The sequence below is a fragment of the Alexandromys fortis genome, unplaced genomic scaffold (assembly GCF_014885135.2).
Source record: "Alexandromys fortis isolate MF-2015 unplaced genomic scaffold, M_Fortis_MF-2015_v1.1 scaffold_79, whole genome shotgun sequence".
Taxonomy (NCBI): domain Eukaryota; kingdom Metazoa; phylum Chordata; class Mammalia; order Rodentia; family Cricetidae; genus Alexandromys; species Alexandromys fortis.
The window spans coordinates 5,711,802-5,726,824 of NW_026067964.1; the positions used below are offsets into that span (position 1 = coordinate 5,711,802).

At 42.2% G+C, this 15,023-nt stretch overlaps 1 protein-coding gene across 1 annotated transcript in view; it reads right to left on the reverse strand.

Moving 5' to 3' along the window:
• The window catches only part of Ap3b1 (adaptor related protein complex 3 subunit beta 1), a 201,156-nt gene that overhangs the window by 150,634 nt on the left and 35,499 nt on the right, over positions 1-15,023 (reverse strand). The window contains exon 3 of the mRNA XM_050153860.1: positions 4,506-4,580. Coding sequence (XP_050009817.1) covers positions 4,506-4,580 — 75 coding nt within the window. The remainder of the gene's footprint in view (positions 1-4,505; positions 4,581-15,023) is intronic.

Here is a 15,023-nt window from a genome sequence, read left to right on the forward strand (position 1 = left end):
GGGGGAGGGAAAGGGGAGGCAGCGGTGGGGAAGAGACAGAAATCTAATAAATAAATAAATAAATAAATAAATAAGTGGAGAAGACAGTTGAGAGTCTTTTACCCTCAAGATCTCAGCCAGCTCACCGGGCCCACAGAATGACATGCCCCCCTCGAAGATCGCATGTTTGGGTAAAAAAAAAAAAAAAAAAAGAAACTTCCTTTGTGCTCTACAATGCAGTCAATTTTGTAGAACTTTCCATGAGCTGCTGAGAAGAAAGTATATTCTTTAATGTTTGAGTAGAATGTTATGTAGATGTCTGTTCTGTCATTTGATAAATGCTGTTACTTTACTCTAGTGTTTCTCGGTTTAGTTTTGTCTGCATGACCTGTTTATGTTGCAAATTTGGTATTAAAACTGCCAACTATTATCTGAAAAAAAAATAGTATTTCTGCTAAAACTTTTCTCACAGAAAATCAGTCAACATACCAGAGCCTGAGCGCAAAGGAGCAAAAAGAATAAACAGTAAGGTTTTCCTACTGTAACTACATGCCAAGATAAAACAGCGCTGAATGAGCAAAGATTAATGCAAACTTTCGTTTCTACAATGAGAAGTCTGGAATATCAAGCTCACCAGCTCTACAGACTTGCTCGTTCCTATCCATATCCATAACAACACAAAAGGCCGTCAACACACTGGATACCTCACCAAGCATGTGCTAAGGAGGGGTCAGATACTAAGGTTGGAAAGCAAGCACCAAACACAAAGCATGGCACTCGCTGCCAGGGCAGTGATCTGGGATGGCTCCTTGGCTTTGGATGATGACTGCCGAGCATCGGCTGCATGGCTTTATTAAGTCCTCCACTGTACCTTACAGAGAAATCCAGAGCTAGTCTCACAGAGTTGTTCACCTGTGTGAAGCACTAACAACCTCCCACAGGTGTGCTTTTTATATAGTAGTGATCATCACTGAGACACTATTCCAGATGTGTTTTTATATAGTAGTGATCATCACTGAGAGACACTATTCCAGATGTTTTTATATAGTAGTGATCATCACTGAGAGACACTATTCCAGATGTGCTTTTAATATAGTAGTGATCATCACTGAGAGACACTATTCCAGATGTGTTTTTATATAGTAGTGGTCATCACTGAGAGACACTATTCCAGATGTGCTTTTTATATAGTAGTGATCATCACTGAGAGACACTATTCCAGATGTGCTTTTTATATAGTAGTGATCATCACCGAGAGACACTATTCCAGATGTGCTTTTTATATAGTAGTGATCATCACCGAGAGACACTATTCCAGATGTGCTTTTTATATAGTAGTAATCATCACTGAGAGACACTATTCCAGATGTGCTTTTTATATAGTAGTGATCATTACTGAGAGACACTATTCCTGTAACACTAGGTCCAGCTTCAACTCTGCTGCACAAGTTTTAGAAGTCAAATCTGCTCTGCAGCTGAGTAGCAGCAAGCCTCGGGCTTACACATAAGTGTCATGAATGTATCCGAGGCCAAGGAAGAAACCTGGGAATGCAGTAGCAGGACAGATCAAAATAAAAAATATTACTATACAAAGCCCAACTGCCTTTTGATCATAAAAATGAAATTAAGTGAAAATAAAATTTTCAATGAGTTATCACTTCACACACGCTAAGAGACATGATCTAAGATACAGACGTTTTTAAGTTAAACTGGAGATGTGCTCAGTGGCAACATACTCATCGATTATGCACAAAGCCCTGAGCTCCACTCCAGCACCAAAAAGAATAAAATAAAGAAAATGGGGGTGGAGGAATACAGAGTGAGAGTGAGGGATAGAGAGAGGGGAGGGGAGGGGAGAGGAGGGGAGGGGAGGGAGGAAGGAAGGTCAGGTCAGCAGAGTATGAAGAAGCAGAAGTCACAAGCATTACTGTCTCAACCATAAAATGCTAGCGCAGGAAAGAAATGGCGGGCAGTCGATGCTATCACAGAGTCCTCACATCAGCAGCTGCAGAGGCTAAGGTCTCCATCCATAGACCGACAGTGACGGACCATACGAAACCCTGGACACTAACGCTCAGAGGAGCACTACTCCAAATCATCCAAAAGGAGAAATATTCTAAATGTCCATCATTGATAAAAATGCAATAAGCACGTGCACATACAGTAGAAAGCTGCTCAGTCATAAAAATACATGGTTAGTGTCAGTCAACTAAGAACTACCCACTTTCCATGACTCAGCTCCTGTCTCCACCTTCACTGAAGGTGACATATTTCCACCAGCAAATATGTTCCCTGTGCACATACTCCATACCCCCTTCAAAGTCCACCATGACAGCCTGGTCTGCCACTGTCTGTCTTTCCAGCCCTGCTCAGAAACAGCTATTTTGAGTCCCCCAGTGCCACCCCCACCTGCCACCCTTAAATCTCTTGTGTGAGGTCTATTGTTTGGTGGGATTTTTGTGGCATTCTTTGGCCCCAATCAAGACATTCTTTCACTGCAAAACCCTTCCAGTCAGAATGCTACAACATGGAGAACCCTAAAAACATGCTACATGGAGACAGCCACATTCAGGGCTCTGTTCAGGTCTTTTTAGTCAGGCCCGAGTATAGTCTCAAACAATAACCTCCTACTATTACACCCACAATACACTCCCCCTGAAATACCCACAACAGTATAGTCTCAAACAATAACCTCCTATGATCACATCCACATACACTCCCCCTGAAATACCCACAACAGGCAAATCCACACAGACAGAATTTAGGGGGAGCAGAGAGTGACTGCCAGTCATCACAGGGTTTCTTCTGGAATAAGGAAATGACATGGGATTGTGATAAATTCTATGAACACACTAAAAATCACTCAATTCACAAGGAAACTATGCAGAATGAACCTTGTCACCTTATGGAGTCCACTCAGTGACTGAGCTGGGACTTGAGGCCAGCAGTTAGGACTCTGAAAAATAGTGGTACACTGCTCAGGCCTAAGAGTGAACACAGCAGTACTATGGCATGTGCTGGGGACAGCAGCCATTAGCATCAGGGTCTGTGCCCTCCTGAAGAACAGAGTTGTATTTAAAGTCACCACCAGTGGCCAAGCTAATCTTAGTTCCAGTTTTACTAAATGCAGGCCTCCAAGTGCCCTTCAGGCAACCACACTCCATTACAAGGACAGCGACACACACTGGTGCACCATCTTCGTCAAGCACGTGTTCTGGAAACACAGATTAAGCAAAAGGAACAAAACCTAGACCAATATTGGGAGATTATGTTTCTCTTATTCCTCTAGAGAATATCACTGGCAAGGGTGCTTTAAACATTTAATGCTGTGCTGGTGAGCACTATGTGGAACTGAAATTAGCTAGAATCGCGTTAGAAGAGAGAACCTCAATGAGAAAATGTCCCTACAGATGAGCCTGTAGGCAAGCCTGTGGTGCATTTTCTTGATTGATGTGGGAGGACCCAACTCACTGTGGGTGGTACCATTTCTGAAGCTGGTGCTCCTGGGTGCTGTAGGAAAGCAAACTAAGCAAGCCATGAAAAGCAAGCCAGCAAGCAGCACCTCTCCATGGCCTCTGCATCAGCTCCTGCCTCCAGGTTCCTGCTCTCACTTCCCTCAGTGATGGACTGTGATGTGGAGCTTAAGTTGAAATAAACCCTTTCCTCCCCAAGCTACTTTTGGTTGTGGTGTTTTATCATAGCAGTAGAAACTCTAAGACAAATACCATCATGAAAAGTAGAAATAAATGTAGGGAGTGGGGGAGAGAAGTCATATAATATACAGAAAATAGAATCAAAACCATAAAACAGGAGTCCCTGAAATCACACGACTCCACCTCACAGGGCCTCCTAATTCAGAGTGCCACTGTTATGCGTTATGTGATGTCATCTGTCTGTCACCATACTAGCAAACAAATATCAGTGGTAACTTGTTTTAAATTTTGTATGTCTCAAAGTTGTTGAGACAATTTTCTTAATTTGACAGTTTTTCTGCAGTACAGATAAAGGTGTATGACTTGGACATTAGGCTATGGTGTCAGTCCAGCACCTGGGAAAGTGTCCGGCAGGGTGTTCTCATTTAATAAGCCCACGCAGGTGCATGAAAGCTTAGTCCCTGTCATAACAGTCAGAAAATCTTCAGAGATCTTTGAATTTTGTCTTACACATGGCAAAAAGGGCACAAATTCTCAAAGTCTCGGTAGAAACAACTAGGTCTGTCTCACTGGAGAGATGCTAGTCTAAAATTAAGTCACGAGGGAGTCTTCAGGAATTCGTGTCTTCAGGAAATCGTGAGAGCTCAACCTGGGTGAGTGACTATGACTACAACTTCAATTCTGTTTCTCTCATTTTCCACCAAGAATCCACAGCTAAGTTCAAACCCACCTGTTGCTGTACTTCACCTATATTTAAGATTTCAGGCATTTTACCATAATAAAAAGCCAAAGAATTTAAATATATTGAATTTAAAAGTAGCTTGTGGTTGGCTTACACACAGGAGTAATAAAAACGATAAAAGCAAACAATACCTCGATGTTTTTACTGGCCACGTTCTTCACAACAGCAGGGAAGAGTTCCGATGCATTTTTCCCCTTTGCAATCATCTGAAGGGTTAAAGAGCAGAGTTAGGACAGAAACTTCTAAATTACTAATCTGAAAACCAAAGTAATCCTGGGAAACTCTACACATACTAAATATTTGAAAGATTCTGTTTGTAAGGATCCAGCAGTGAGACAGGAAGCTTAGCTGGCTTTTGGGAACCTGTTCCCCATGCTGGATTACCCTGCCCAGCCATGATGCAGGGGAGCTTGGTCCTGCTTCAACTTGATGTGCCAAGCTTTATTCAAGCCCATGGGAGGCCTGCCCCTTTCTGAGTGCGGTGAGGAGGAGGAATAGATGGGGAAGGGGTAGTACACAGGAGTGGGGTGAGGAGGGAACAGGAGACACTGTGGTTGATATATGTAAAATAAATGAAAAAAATTTACTTAAATAAAATTTAAAAAGAAAACATGGAAAGATATTGTTTTCTTCTCGTCTATACAGTAACCAGGTTCTGTTGCTAATTCTTATCTCAGGTGATGTCACTCTTTGCTTACATCACTCTTTGCTACTCTGACCCTACCTTAGTTCAGCATCACCTCACTGAGAACTTCTACAATAGTCCCCTGCTCCCCGCAATATATACCACAGAGTGCTGAGAGCTGCTGGTAGCGATGGCTTTACCAGAGGCCACTGAGAGTGTACAGCAGATGACAACTGATATACATAAGGTCGACCCACGAGACCAGCATCTATCTGATGGAGAGAATCTCATGAAGCAAGGCTTACAAGACCATACTGTTTATCTCCATAACTTTTCTCATGTGCCCATATTCCTTCCCTAGTAACAGCTATGGGTATTTTAAACACTGCTTGTGTGTTTAACTCATGAAAATATTTCATCTACTGGGCACACATATAGCTGTGGATGGTCAGGGACATGATTTCTGCTTAATTAGTATAATTCTGATGAATAAAAATACTAGGATATTTTTCACTACTAAAATTGACATAGGAAAGTAATTGTATTCTCAGTCACAAAGACAGCTGATTTTGATTAAACCAAACATTCAGGACAAAGTCAAAGCAAACTGGTTGTCCCAAAGACAAATACGCAAGGACAAATTCCCAGGTATTTATTGCTGATTCAAGGTCAGGCATGAAGTAGCTTTGGTAGACATAACTCCCTGCAGTAATGGACTTTCTGCATGCACTTCTAAACTCAAAGTTCAGCCAGCTAACTATCTATTGTTCTAGTTCTGATTTCAGTGTCACCTTCTGTACAGAAACCCTGACCTTTCAGAGCTACATGCCTACTTACTCACCATGCCTGGTCAGTGTGACCCTCCCCTCCAGCCCGGGAGAAAGTGTGATCAGTATGGCTTTGTTTCTTACTGTTTGCTATGTGACCCTGAAAATGTGCTTCATATTTGTTCAGAGCCTTTGCTGTAAAAGAAATGTGTGTGTGTGTGTGTGTGTGTGTGTGTGTGTGTGTGTGCGCGCATGCACTGAAAGGGAAATGTAGCTGAATGTGCAGAGAGAAAACGTGTGGAGAGATGTGGCAAGTGGGTAGAGAGATATAGAAGATGTAGCTGTACAGAAGAGAGCCTGTGTAGGAGATGTGTGGGAAGGAAGAAGTTTATGGCTGTGTGGGGAGATGCGGCTGTGCACTGAAGTGTGACAGTGTGAAGCTGAGTGGAGAGTGTATGGAGAATGTACAGAGAATGTAACTGTGTGAAATAGATGTAACTATGTATACAGATGTATGGCTGTGTAGGACAGAGATATGGAGCTGTATGTAAAGAGATGTAACCAGATGGAGACATTTTTAGAAAGAGATTTTTCAAGATGAAGTAAAAGAGAAAGCATCAGAAAAAGCATGTGCATTTCCTTATTTACCCTCAGATAGAAAAGTCTAGCCCTGGATGCAACTGTAAATTTTTTGTATACTCTAGATTCGTCATTGGAACAGGATCTCTAAAAGGTTACTGGTAACAGAGAGCTTAAGATTGAATCCTACTTTGAGGACCAGGGGTGTAGAACAGTGGCAGAAGGCTTATCTAGCATTCAAAAGGTCCTAGGTTCAATCCTGGCACCATGAGAGAAAAAAAGGACTCCCACCCACCAAATCCTCTACTTTACACATGTCAGCCTAACTCAAAAGATTTCAAAATTGTCTGACAGTCTACAGCACAAACTAATCCACTTACTATTCCAATGTCCTCTCATTTGCACTGAAATCTCCTCTGAAACGCTGTTAGCCAAGTAGTCACCCCCAGAACAGAACCTGACCCCTCTCTGGTTCTATTGCTACCACATTTCTAACCAACTTCACTCTCCCTTCCTATGATATCGCATCCTCGCTAGAGCCATCCCCAGGGATCTGACTCCCACCTCCCACGCTATAGCTATCCCTGAACCTGATTCTCCCCTCCCAGGCTAGAGCCCTCCCCAGGGATCTGATTAGGCTCCTTTCTAGAAACACCTCCTACAATTTATAATCAACACTTTGCAAACTACATTTTATAATTTCTCATGTGCTGCAATTTATTTCTCATTATTTATCTTTATTTTATATCTATTTGTACATTTATTTTCCTCTCATTCTCAAAACAGTCTTTAGCCAGCTAAAGTAGTATATCAGTTTTATTCATGCATGAAACATATGTGTGTTATATAAATGCTATGTGGCTATGTGATGTTTTATGCTTTGTAATTCCAGTAAAAATTTCTTAAAATTTCTTTCTGTTAAGACTTTTTTTTTTTTTTTTTTTTTTTTTTTTTGTTTCTGGGTTTCTCTGTGGTTTTGGAGCCTGTCCTGGAACTAGCTCTTGTAGACCAGGCTGGTCTCGAACTCACAGAGATCCGCCTGCCTCTGACTCCCAAGTGCTGGGATTAAAGGCATGCGCCACCACCGCCTGGCTCTGTTAAGACATCTTGAGAATACTCTGCAAGTCACCTAGGCATAGAAGTGCATATGTATAATTCCGGCCTTTGGGAGGCTGAGACAGTCTAATATTGACTCTGTCATATGGTTATCAGTGACTGCACTTATACAGATCTGTAATGAAGAAACAAATAAAGTGATAAAAAAAAACCTACAAAAAATGCAGCGTGAGGAAGAAAATAACATGGAACATTCAGTGTTGGAGCCATGTCCTGTGCAGAAGGAGATAAAATCAGCAAAAATTCTGAGCTAAATGTATTAAAGCCCTGAGCACAAGGAGATACGGGGAGGCAGAGGCAGGTGGATCTCTGTGAGTTCAAAGCCAGCCTGGTCTACATAGCGAGTTCCAGGACAGTGAGGGCTACACAGAGAAAGAATCTCTGGCAGGGAAGTGAGGGCAAGATTCAGATGCTCAATGTAATAAAGGGAGTGGTCCGCTCAGGGCAAGACCCAGCCAGCTAGGCTTCCAACTTATGAAAAGGAACTAAAGGAAAGCTTAGACAGCAAAGGGAACAACCATATGCAGAAACACTCAGCAGCTTAGGTTTGGCTCTGGCTTTAGAGTCAAGAAGGAAACAGGAAAGGCTCTGCAGCCCTTCGCCCGCTGTTCTCAAGGGAAGAGCTGAGGCCAGGGGTTTGGAGGGCACTCCATGATGGAACCTGAAAAGCACACTGAATGAAGCTGTGGAGGGGAAGCCTGGACTGCACTGGAGACCCTGAGATGTTGGAATTGCCAAAGTCATGGGATGCCTGCCAAGGAGAGCTGCAGACCAGATGTGAGGCCGGCCCGCGAGGAAGAAGTGTGCTGCAGAACAAAACTGGAAGTCGAAGTGTTTCGACATCAGCCATGGAGAGACGGGATTTGGAGTTTGCTCTCTGCTGGCTTTCAGTCTTCCTTTACTCCACTATTGCCCCCTTTCCTTCCTTTTGGAAGGCAGTGTATATTCTGTGCACTCTATGTTGGGAGCATGTGGTCAACCATTAGATTTTTTAGATTTTTATCTTACAGAGGCTACAATTAAGAGACTGCCTAGAATCTCAGAAGAGATTTTGGACTTTTAAATAGTGTTGAGACTGTGAAAGACTATCTGGACATAAATGGCTACATGTTTATAGGGGTTGGGAAGTAGAATGTGATGGCTTGGCTAAAACTGTCTCCACAGGCTCAAACTTCTGCACACTCAGTCCCCAGTTGATGAGCTGCTTGGGGAAGATCAGGAGTTGGGGAGGATGTATTCTTCTTGGAGGAGGTGACCATGGGGTGGACCAGGCCCAGTGTCTGGAACTGGATCAGGATGTAAAGCTCTCAACTACTGCTCCAGCACCATGTCCGTCTGCGTTCCACCATGATGATAATGGACTAACCCTCTGACACTAAGCAAGTCCCCAATTAAATGCTTTCTTTTTTAAGGGTTGCCTTGGTCATGGTGTCTCTTCACATAATAGAACAGTAACTAAGACATCTTATAAGGCAAGTGCTTTGTGAACTGAGAGTATTTTTCTTTTATATTAACTTTTTCGAGCTTTGTATAATTTTGTAGTAATTCTTCCTGAAGAGGAAAAGAGGCAGAAGGCAGATAGAGGGACAGAGGAATGGACTAACATACAGACACACAGATGACAGACAGACAGATCCAGAACACTGACCAAGTCAAGTAAATACATTAAATTTATGACAATATGGACTCTTAATCTCCCCTTCCCACTGGCCTTTCTGATACAGTTGTTTCTGATACATAGATATAATATATATGTCCATTAAAAATTTCTCAGGCAGACCTGTGGCTAGACAGGTCATGAACCCTAGAGGAAAAAGTACTACTATTTTATGCTAAGTGGGCATAGTAATAAAATGTACTGCTTTACCTACAGATCACTGCACCATTCGATCCCTGTCAGCGAAGCTTCCTGCAGTAGACGGTAGTTAACACAGAGACCCACAGAGACAGCGTGCAGAGAATAAAACTTTGGAGTACTAAATGGAATGTCTGTGTCCCATCTCTCCACACAAGGCTGAGATGTATGTAGTTTAAATCAGTCAAATTAAGTAAGCCAGTGTTCACGAGCTAACTCCACTGCCCAAGTGCTAGAGTTGCCATGGGCTGGCTAGTTTCTGTTTTTGAGACAGTCTCTCCCTGTCTTCTTGGCTGTCCTGGAACTTGCTATGTAAACTAGGTTGGCCGAGAACTCACAGAGATCTCCTTGTCTCTGTCTCCTGCGTCTGCGAGTGTATCTGTTCACAGCCACACGCAGCTTCTGGGAACTATCTGCAAGAGGGAGAAAGGTGCTTCAAATCTTAGGTGTTAGAGGCTTCAAAGAAACTGTTCTCCAGATACAAAGGGCTGATGCACGTATAAGCCCACAGAAATGGTGACAGCATGCACAAGGCCACGTAAGCTCCAGACAGACAGAAGAGCAGGAGGACGGTAGGTGAGCACGAAGTCCCACCCCTAGTGGAGGGGCTACTGGTTACAGGAAAAGACAGCTTTCTTTAATGGTGCCATTGCTCTGCCGGAAGCTCCACTCCAGCCCCTGGCATCCATATACCCAGAGTCTGGAATGTTCTGGTGAAAGCCCTACTTCAATCTCCCTCCCCCATCTCTCTCTCCCCAACCCCTGCCTCATCTCAGAATACCCACCATTGGCGGCTCCTCCCCCCAAAATGCTCAGAACCACACCTAACCGCTACTTAAGACCTGGCCAATAGATCTGCCTGGTGTGACCTCATGCCCTGTACTCTGCCTTCCTAAGGGCCACACGGGAGTGCTCTGCTTTGCATTGCCCTGTTTATTAAACCTGGGTTTGATTTTGGTTTGGTTTGATTTTGCTTATTGCAGCAGTGGTGGAGGAATCCAGTAACCGGGGATCCAATACCTAACGATGGCAACAGGTGTATCAACCACACTCTACCACAGATCCCAAGCCTGGAGTAGTTGGCCAACAAACTGGACTCATGGATTTAAGAGAGAGAGAATGGGAGGGTGGGAGGAGAGAGGCAGGGAAGACATGAGGGTGGGTAGGGAAGGTGGAGGAGGATCTGGAAGGAGTTGGAGGACAAATATGATCAAAATAGATTCTCAAAGGATAAAACAGTGAGGTAACAACTGTCTTGAGAAGAATAAAATTAGTCCTTTTGCATACCAAAATTTTGAATGAGCTCCCTAAAACTCCACCTGATATCATTTCCTTTCAGCCTGAAGAATTTCTATGAACAGTTCATAAAAATAGGTCTTGCTAACTTCCCTTGCCTGGCAATATGTTAGTCCCTCATTCTTGAAGGATTTTCTCACTAGATGAAAGACTCTGGATTGACAGCTCTTTCTCCCAGTACTTTACCATGATCTTCCAACCGACACGTTTTCTGGAGACAAGCCATGTTCACTCCAACCCACAGCTCCCTAAATGAATGGGTCACCTCTACCATTTATTTTCAACAATCTTTATTTTTGGTTTTCATGGTTTGACTATTATGTTAACACATGGTTTAACTGTACTTTATCCTGATTTATCTCCTGGTTACAGAATCTCTATTAACATGTCTTTATCAAACTTGAAAAGTTTTTGCCATTGTTTCTTCAAACACAGCCCCTTTCTCTTTCTTCCAATGTTCCAGTAGGAAATGCCTTAGATGTTTTGAAATTATCAACAGAAGCCGGGCGTGCTGGCACAAGCCCATCTGATCCTCGCATTCAAGAGGCAGAGTCAGGGAAAACTCTGTTATAGGCCAGATAAGGATACATAGAAAGTCCTTGTCTCAAAAAAGAGAAAAAGTGCAGGGGCAAGCAACAGAACTCTGAGGGTCTATATTTTCTTTCCTTTCCAAGCTCTGTTATTTCTAAATGACTTGCTTCTAATGATCTATCTACAACTTTTGGGTCCTCTGTCATCTCCATTTTGCTACAGAGAGAATCCAGAATACTTTTAATCACATATAATCCATCCACACAATGAAAATCAACAGATTTCTGCATAGCGATTTATTGGCAAGCATATTTAAAAAACAACTTTCTGCATATTAGTAACAATCTAGGGAATATAATATGGATGTAAGACATCACCTTTCCATAGCATAAATTACCACCTGATCATAATTGCATAATAAAACCTAATACCTTGCTGGGCGGTAGTGGCACAAGACTTGAATCCTAGCACTTGGGAAGCAGGCAGATCTCTGTGAGTTCAAGGTCAGCCTGCTCTATAAGAGCTAGCTCCAGGACAGCCAGCAGTACAGAGAAGCTCTGACTCGAAAGGTTTTACACACACACACACACAAAACCTAATACATAAGCATGTGACTTGATCTCTCGGTTCCTATATTGCCTTTTCTAACATCTTCACATAACAAAGCAAACTATTTTACCTATTTCCAACACACTCACAAAGAACTAGAAAAGTATGAATGCTACTTCCATTGGTACACTTCATGAAATGTGTATATCATTCCTGAGACAAAGGGTGCAGAATTCTAGCTTCCTGTTCCTTCCACTCTGCTCTGCAGACACTTGGTCTTCTACTAGCAACTGAGCCTAAATGTACTAAGTTAAGAGTGTAGAAAGTTTGTAAAGAACAATCCCAAACAGACATTCTGGAAAACAGAGACACCCTGGAAGAACTTGCTACGTACACATGCCCTAATATAGGACAAAATGAGGTTAAAAAACATCCCATAGAGAAAACATACATTCTCTTAAAGAAGTGGATAAAAAAACAGGAGGAAATATGTCTAAGATCATCTTTTAAAATGATTTGAAGAAGTAGCATTTTGGGAATAATGTTATTTTGAACTAGAAAAGAAATCCTTCAGATAAAGTTATCATTACTGAATTTGAAAATATAATGGGAGAATATAAGACATGACAAAAATTACAACACCAGCTCAAAATATTCAATAAATATATAACCAACAGTTAGACGGGAAAGGGAGTCATTATCAATTTGACAAGTGACATGACAGAAACACGAAAGACAGATAAAAGAAAAAAACTAAACAAAATACAGGCAAACCAATAGAAAATAGGCAGACTAAGAAAAAGAAAGTAATGGAACTCAACACAAAATAAACAGATATAAAAAATAATTTGTCAATGCTGTAACAAAGCAAACACCAACCAAATCTTATTAAATTTATTTTTCTTCAAAATATTGAATCTACCAGACTGATAAAACACACTCTCAAAAAGAGGAGAGGAGAAAAAGCAATCAGGTTGTCATCACATTTTTATTCCCTAATCTAAAGTCAAACAAATTGAGAATAAAATGTATACATATTTCAGAAGAAAAAGCATTGAAAGCCAATAATCCCACTAAATAGCCTATTTCCACAGACAAAGAGGACAGAAAGGGCTCAGAATGCCACTTTGCATCCTTGTCCCAAAGGAATGTTTCTGTCATCTGAAAGTAAACCAAACATCTAAACAGTAAGAAGACAGACTTTCTAAGAAAAAGAAAAGAATAGGGCAATGGGTGAAGACACTGAGCAGAGACAGAACTAGAAACCCACGACACTACAGAACTGAGGTGTGGCCAAGCAGGTAAAAGCCCTGGCATGCAATCATGAGGCCTGGATTTGAACTCCAGAACCACACACAAGCCAGAAGCACAGCAGCATCTGAGAGCGCGGTATAGTCTCCAGGGAGACAAGAGATTTCCAGATGTCCAGGCCAGCTACTCAGGCAGACACAGCAGAGGAACAGGAGACCTGTCTCAAACATGGCAAAGGGCAAGGACCAGCAAGCACCAAGGCAGCCCTCTGACTTCCACATACACTCACACACACACACACACACACACACACACACACACACACACACAGCTTCCATCTTCTTCCCTCTCCACTGCCTCAGGAACCACCTTCTGCTCCTGCATCTGACTGTCTCATATGTGAATCACACAACACTACGTCTCACTTACCAGCCCTGCTACAGCATATGTCAGAATCTCATTCCTTCCTCATAATAGTCCACCCTGTGCATTCAATAAAGAGCACACAGCTATGTCTACCCATGGGCTACTGTGAAAACTCTGCTGAATAAATCAGTTCAAGGTCCCAGTTCTTTTGTGCCTGTACACAGAAATGGAGCTGTTAGATCACATGGCAGACCTGCTTTTAATTTAACTACTATACTGCTTCACATAGCACCACTTTACATTCCCGCCAGTAGTGCAGGAAGGCTCCAATTTATAGTCAACATCTTTACTATAACACTTGAGTTTTCTTTGTTTTTACAATGGATCCTACGGAGAGTATGGTGGTCTTACTGTGGGCCACTGCCACCCTCCTAATGATTAAAGACCCTGCACTCTCTGGTCCTCTGCTGGTCTTTGCAGGAGGAGGCCTCCCCAGGTCTTTCAGCCACTTCCCTGGACTGTTTTAGCTGTTCAACCACAGACACCACCTCTGTGCTCCAGAGCCTGGCCCTTTAATCCGGTGAATGACGTAAGGATGCTCCCCCACTCTGTAGATGCCTTTGGTTTGGATATAATCTCCCTATCCTGTTGTTGCTTGGCCTTGACATCAGATCTAAGATGCTTGGTTGAAGCCAGTGCCATGAAGCTCTCCTCCAATTTCTTCTGGATTTTGCATTTTCAGTCTCCGATCTACTCCAGTTTGTTTTATGACATGAGGCAGGAGTTCAACTCCACATTCTTATGCTTTTCCTGGGATTGCTGAGTAAAACCCCCTCTTTCTCCCACTGAGCAGTCTTAGTCCCTCGTCAAAACCCAGCTAGTCTGATACTGGTAGTATAGATTATGGAAAAAATTATTATTCTTTTATTGCCTTAACAGAAATAAAGAAAGCACTATTATTATGTCACATTTTAAAATTTTTATTAATTTTTATTTATTTGTTTGTTTGCTTGTTTCCTGGGTTTTTGTTTTTGTTTTTGTTTTTTTTGAGACAGGGTTTCTCTGTGTAACTGCTATGGCTGTCCTGGAACTCTTTTGTAGAGCAGGCTGGCCACAAACTCACAAGAGATCCGCCTGTCTCTGCTTCCCTAGTGCTAGGATTAAAAGCATGCATCACCACCGCTAACTAAAAAACATTTTTTAAAAAATTTTTATTAAGTACTTAACATACTTTCCCCCACCTCTGAATTATGAATTACACCGGTATCCTAGGGTTTAGTTAGATAAAATGATTTAATGGAATGCTACAGCCACAGTCTGAGGACATAAGGGCAATCTCTACTTTGCATGGAGTACACGCCTGCGATCTGCAGGAATGCGAACTGAAGCCATAAAAAGCAATTTTAGGAATTTGCTGCAAAAAGTATAATTGATCTATGCCTTTTAAAAGGTTCTTTCAAGGGCTGGAGAGATGGCTCAGGGGTTAAGAGCATTGCCTGCTCTTCCAAAGGTCCTGAGTTCAATTCCCGGCAACCACATGGTGGCTCACAACCATCTGTAATGAGGTCTGGTGCCCTCTTCTGGCTTGCAGACATATACACAGACAGAATATGGTATACATAATAAATAAATAAGTATTTAAAAAAAAAAAAGCATGCACCACCATGCCTGACTAAAAGGTTCTTTCAAAACATTTATAACTACTTTAATAAAG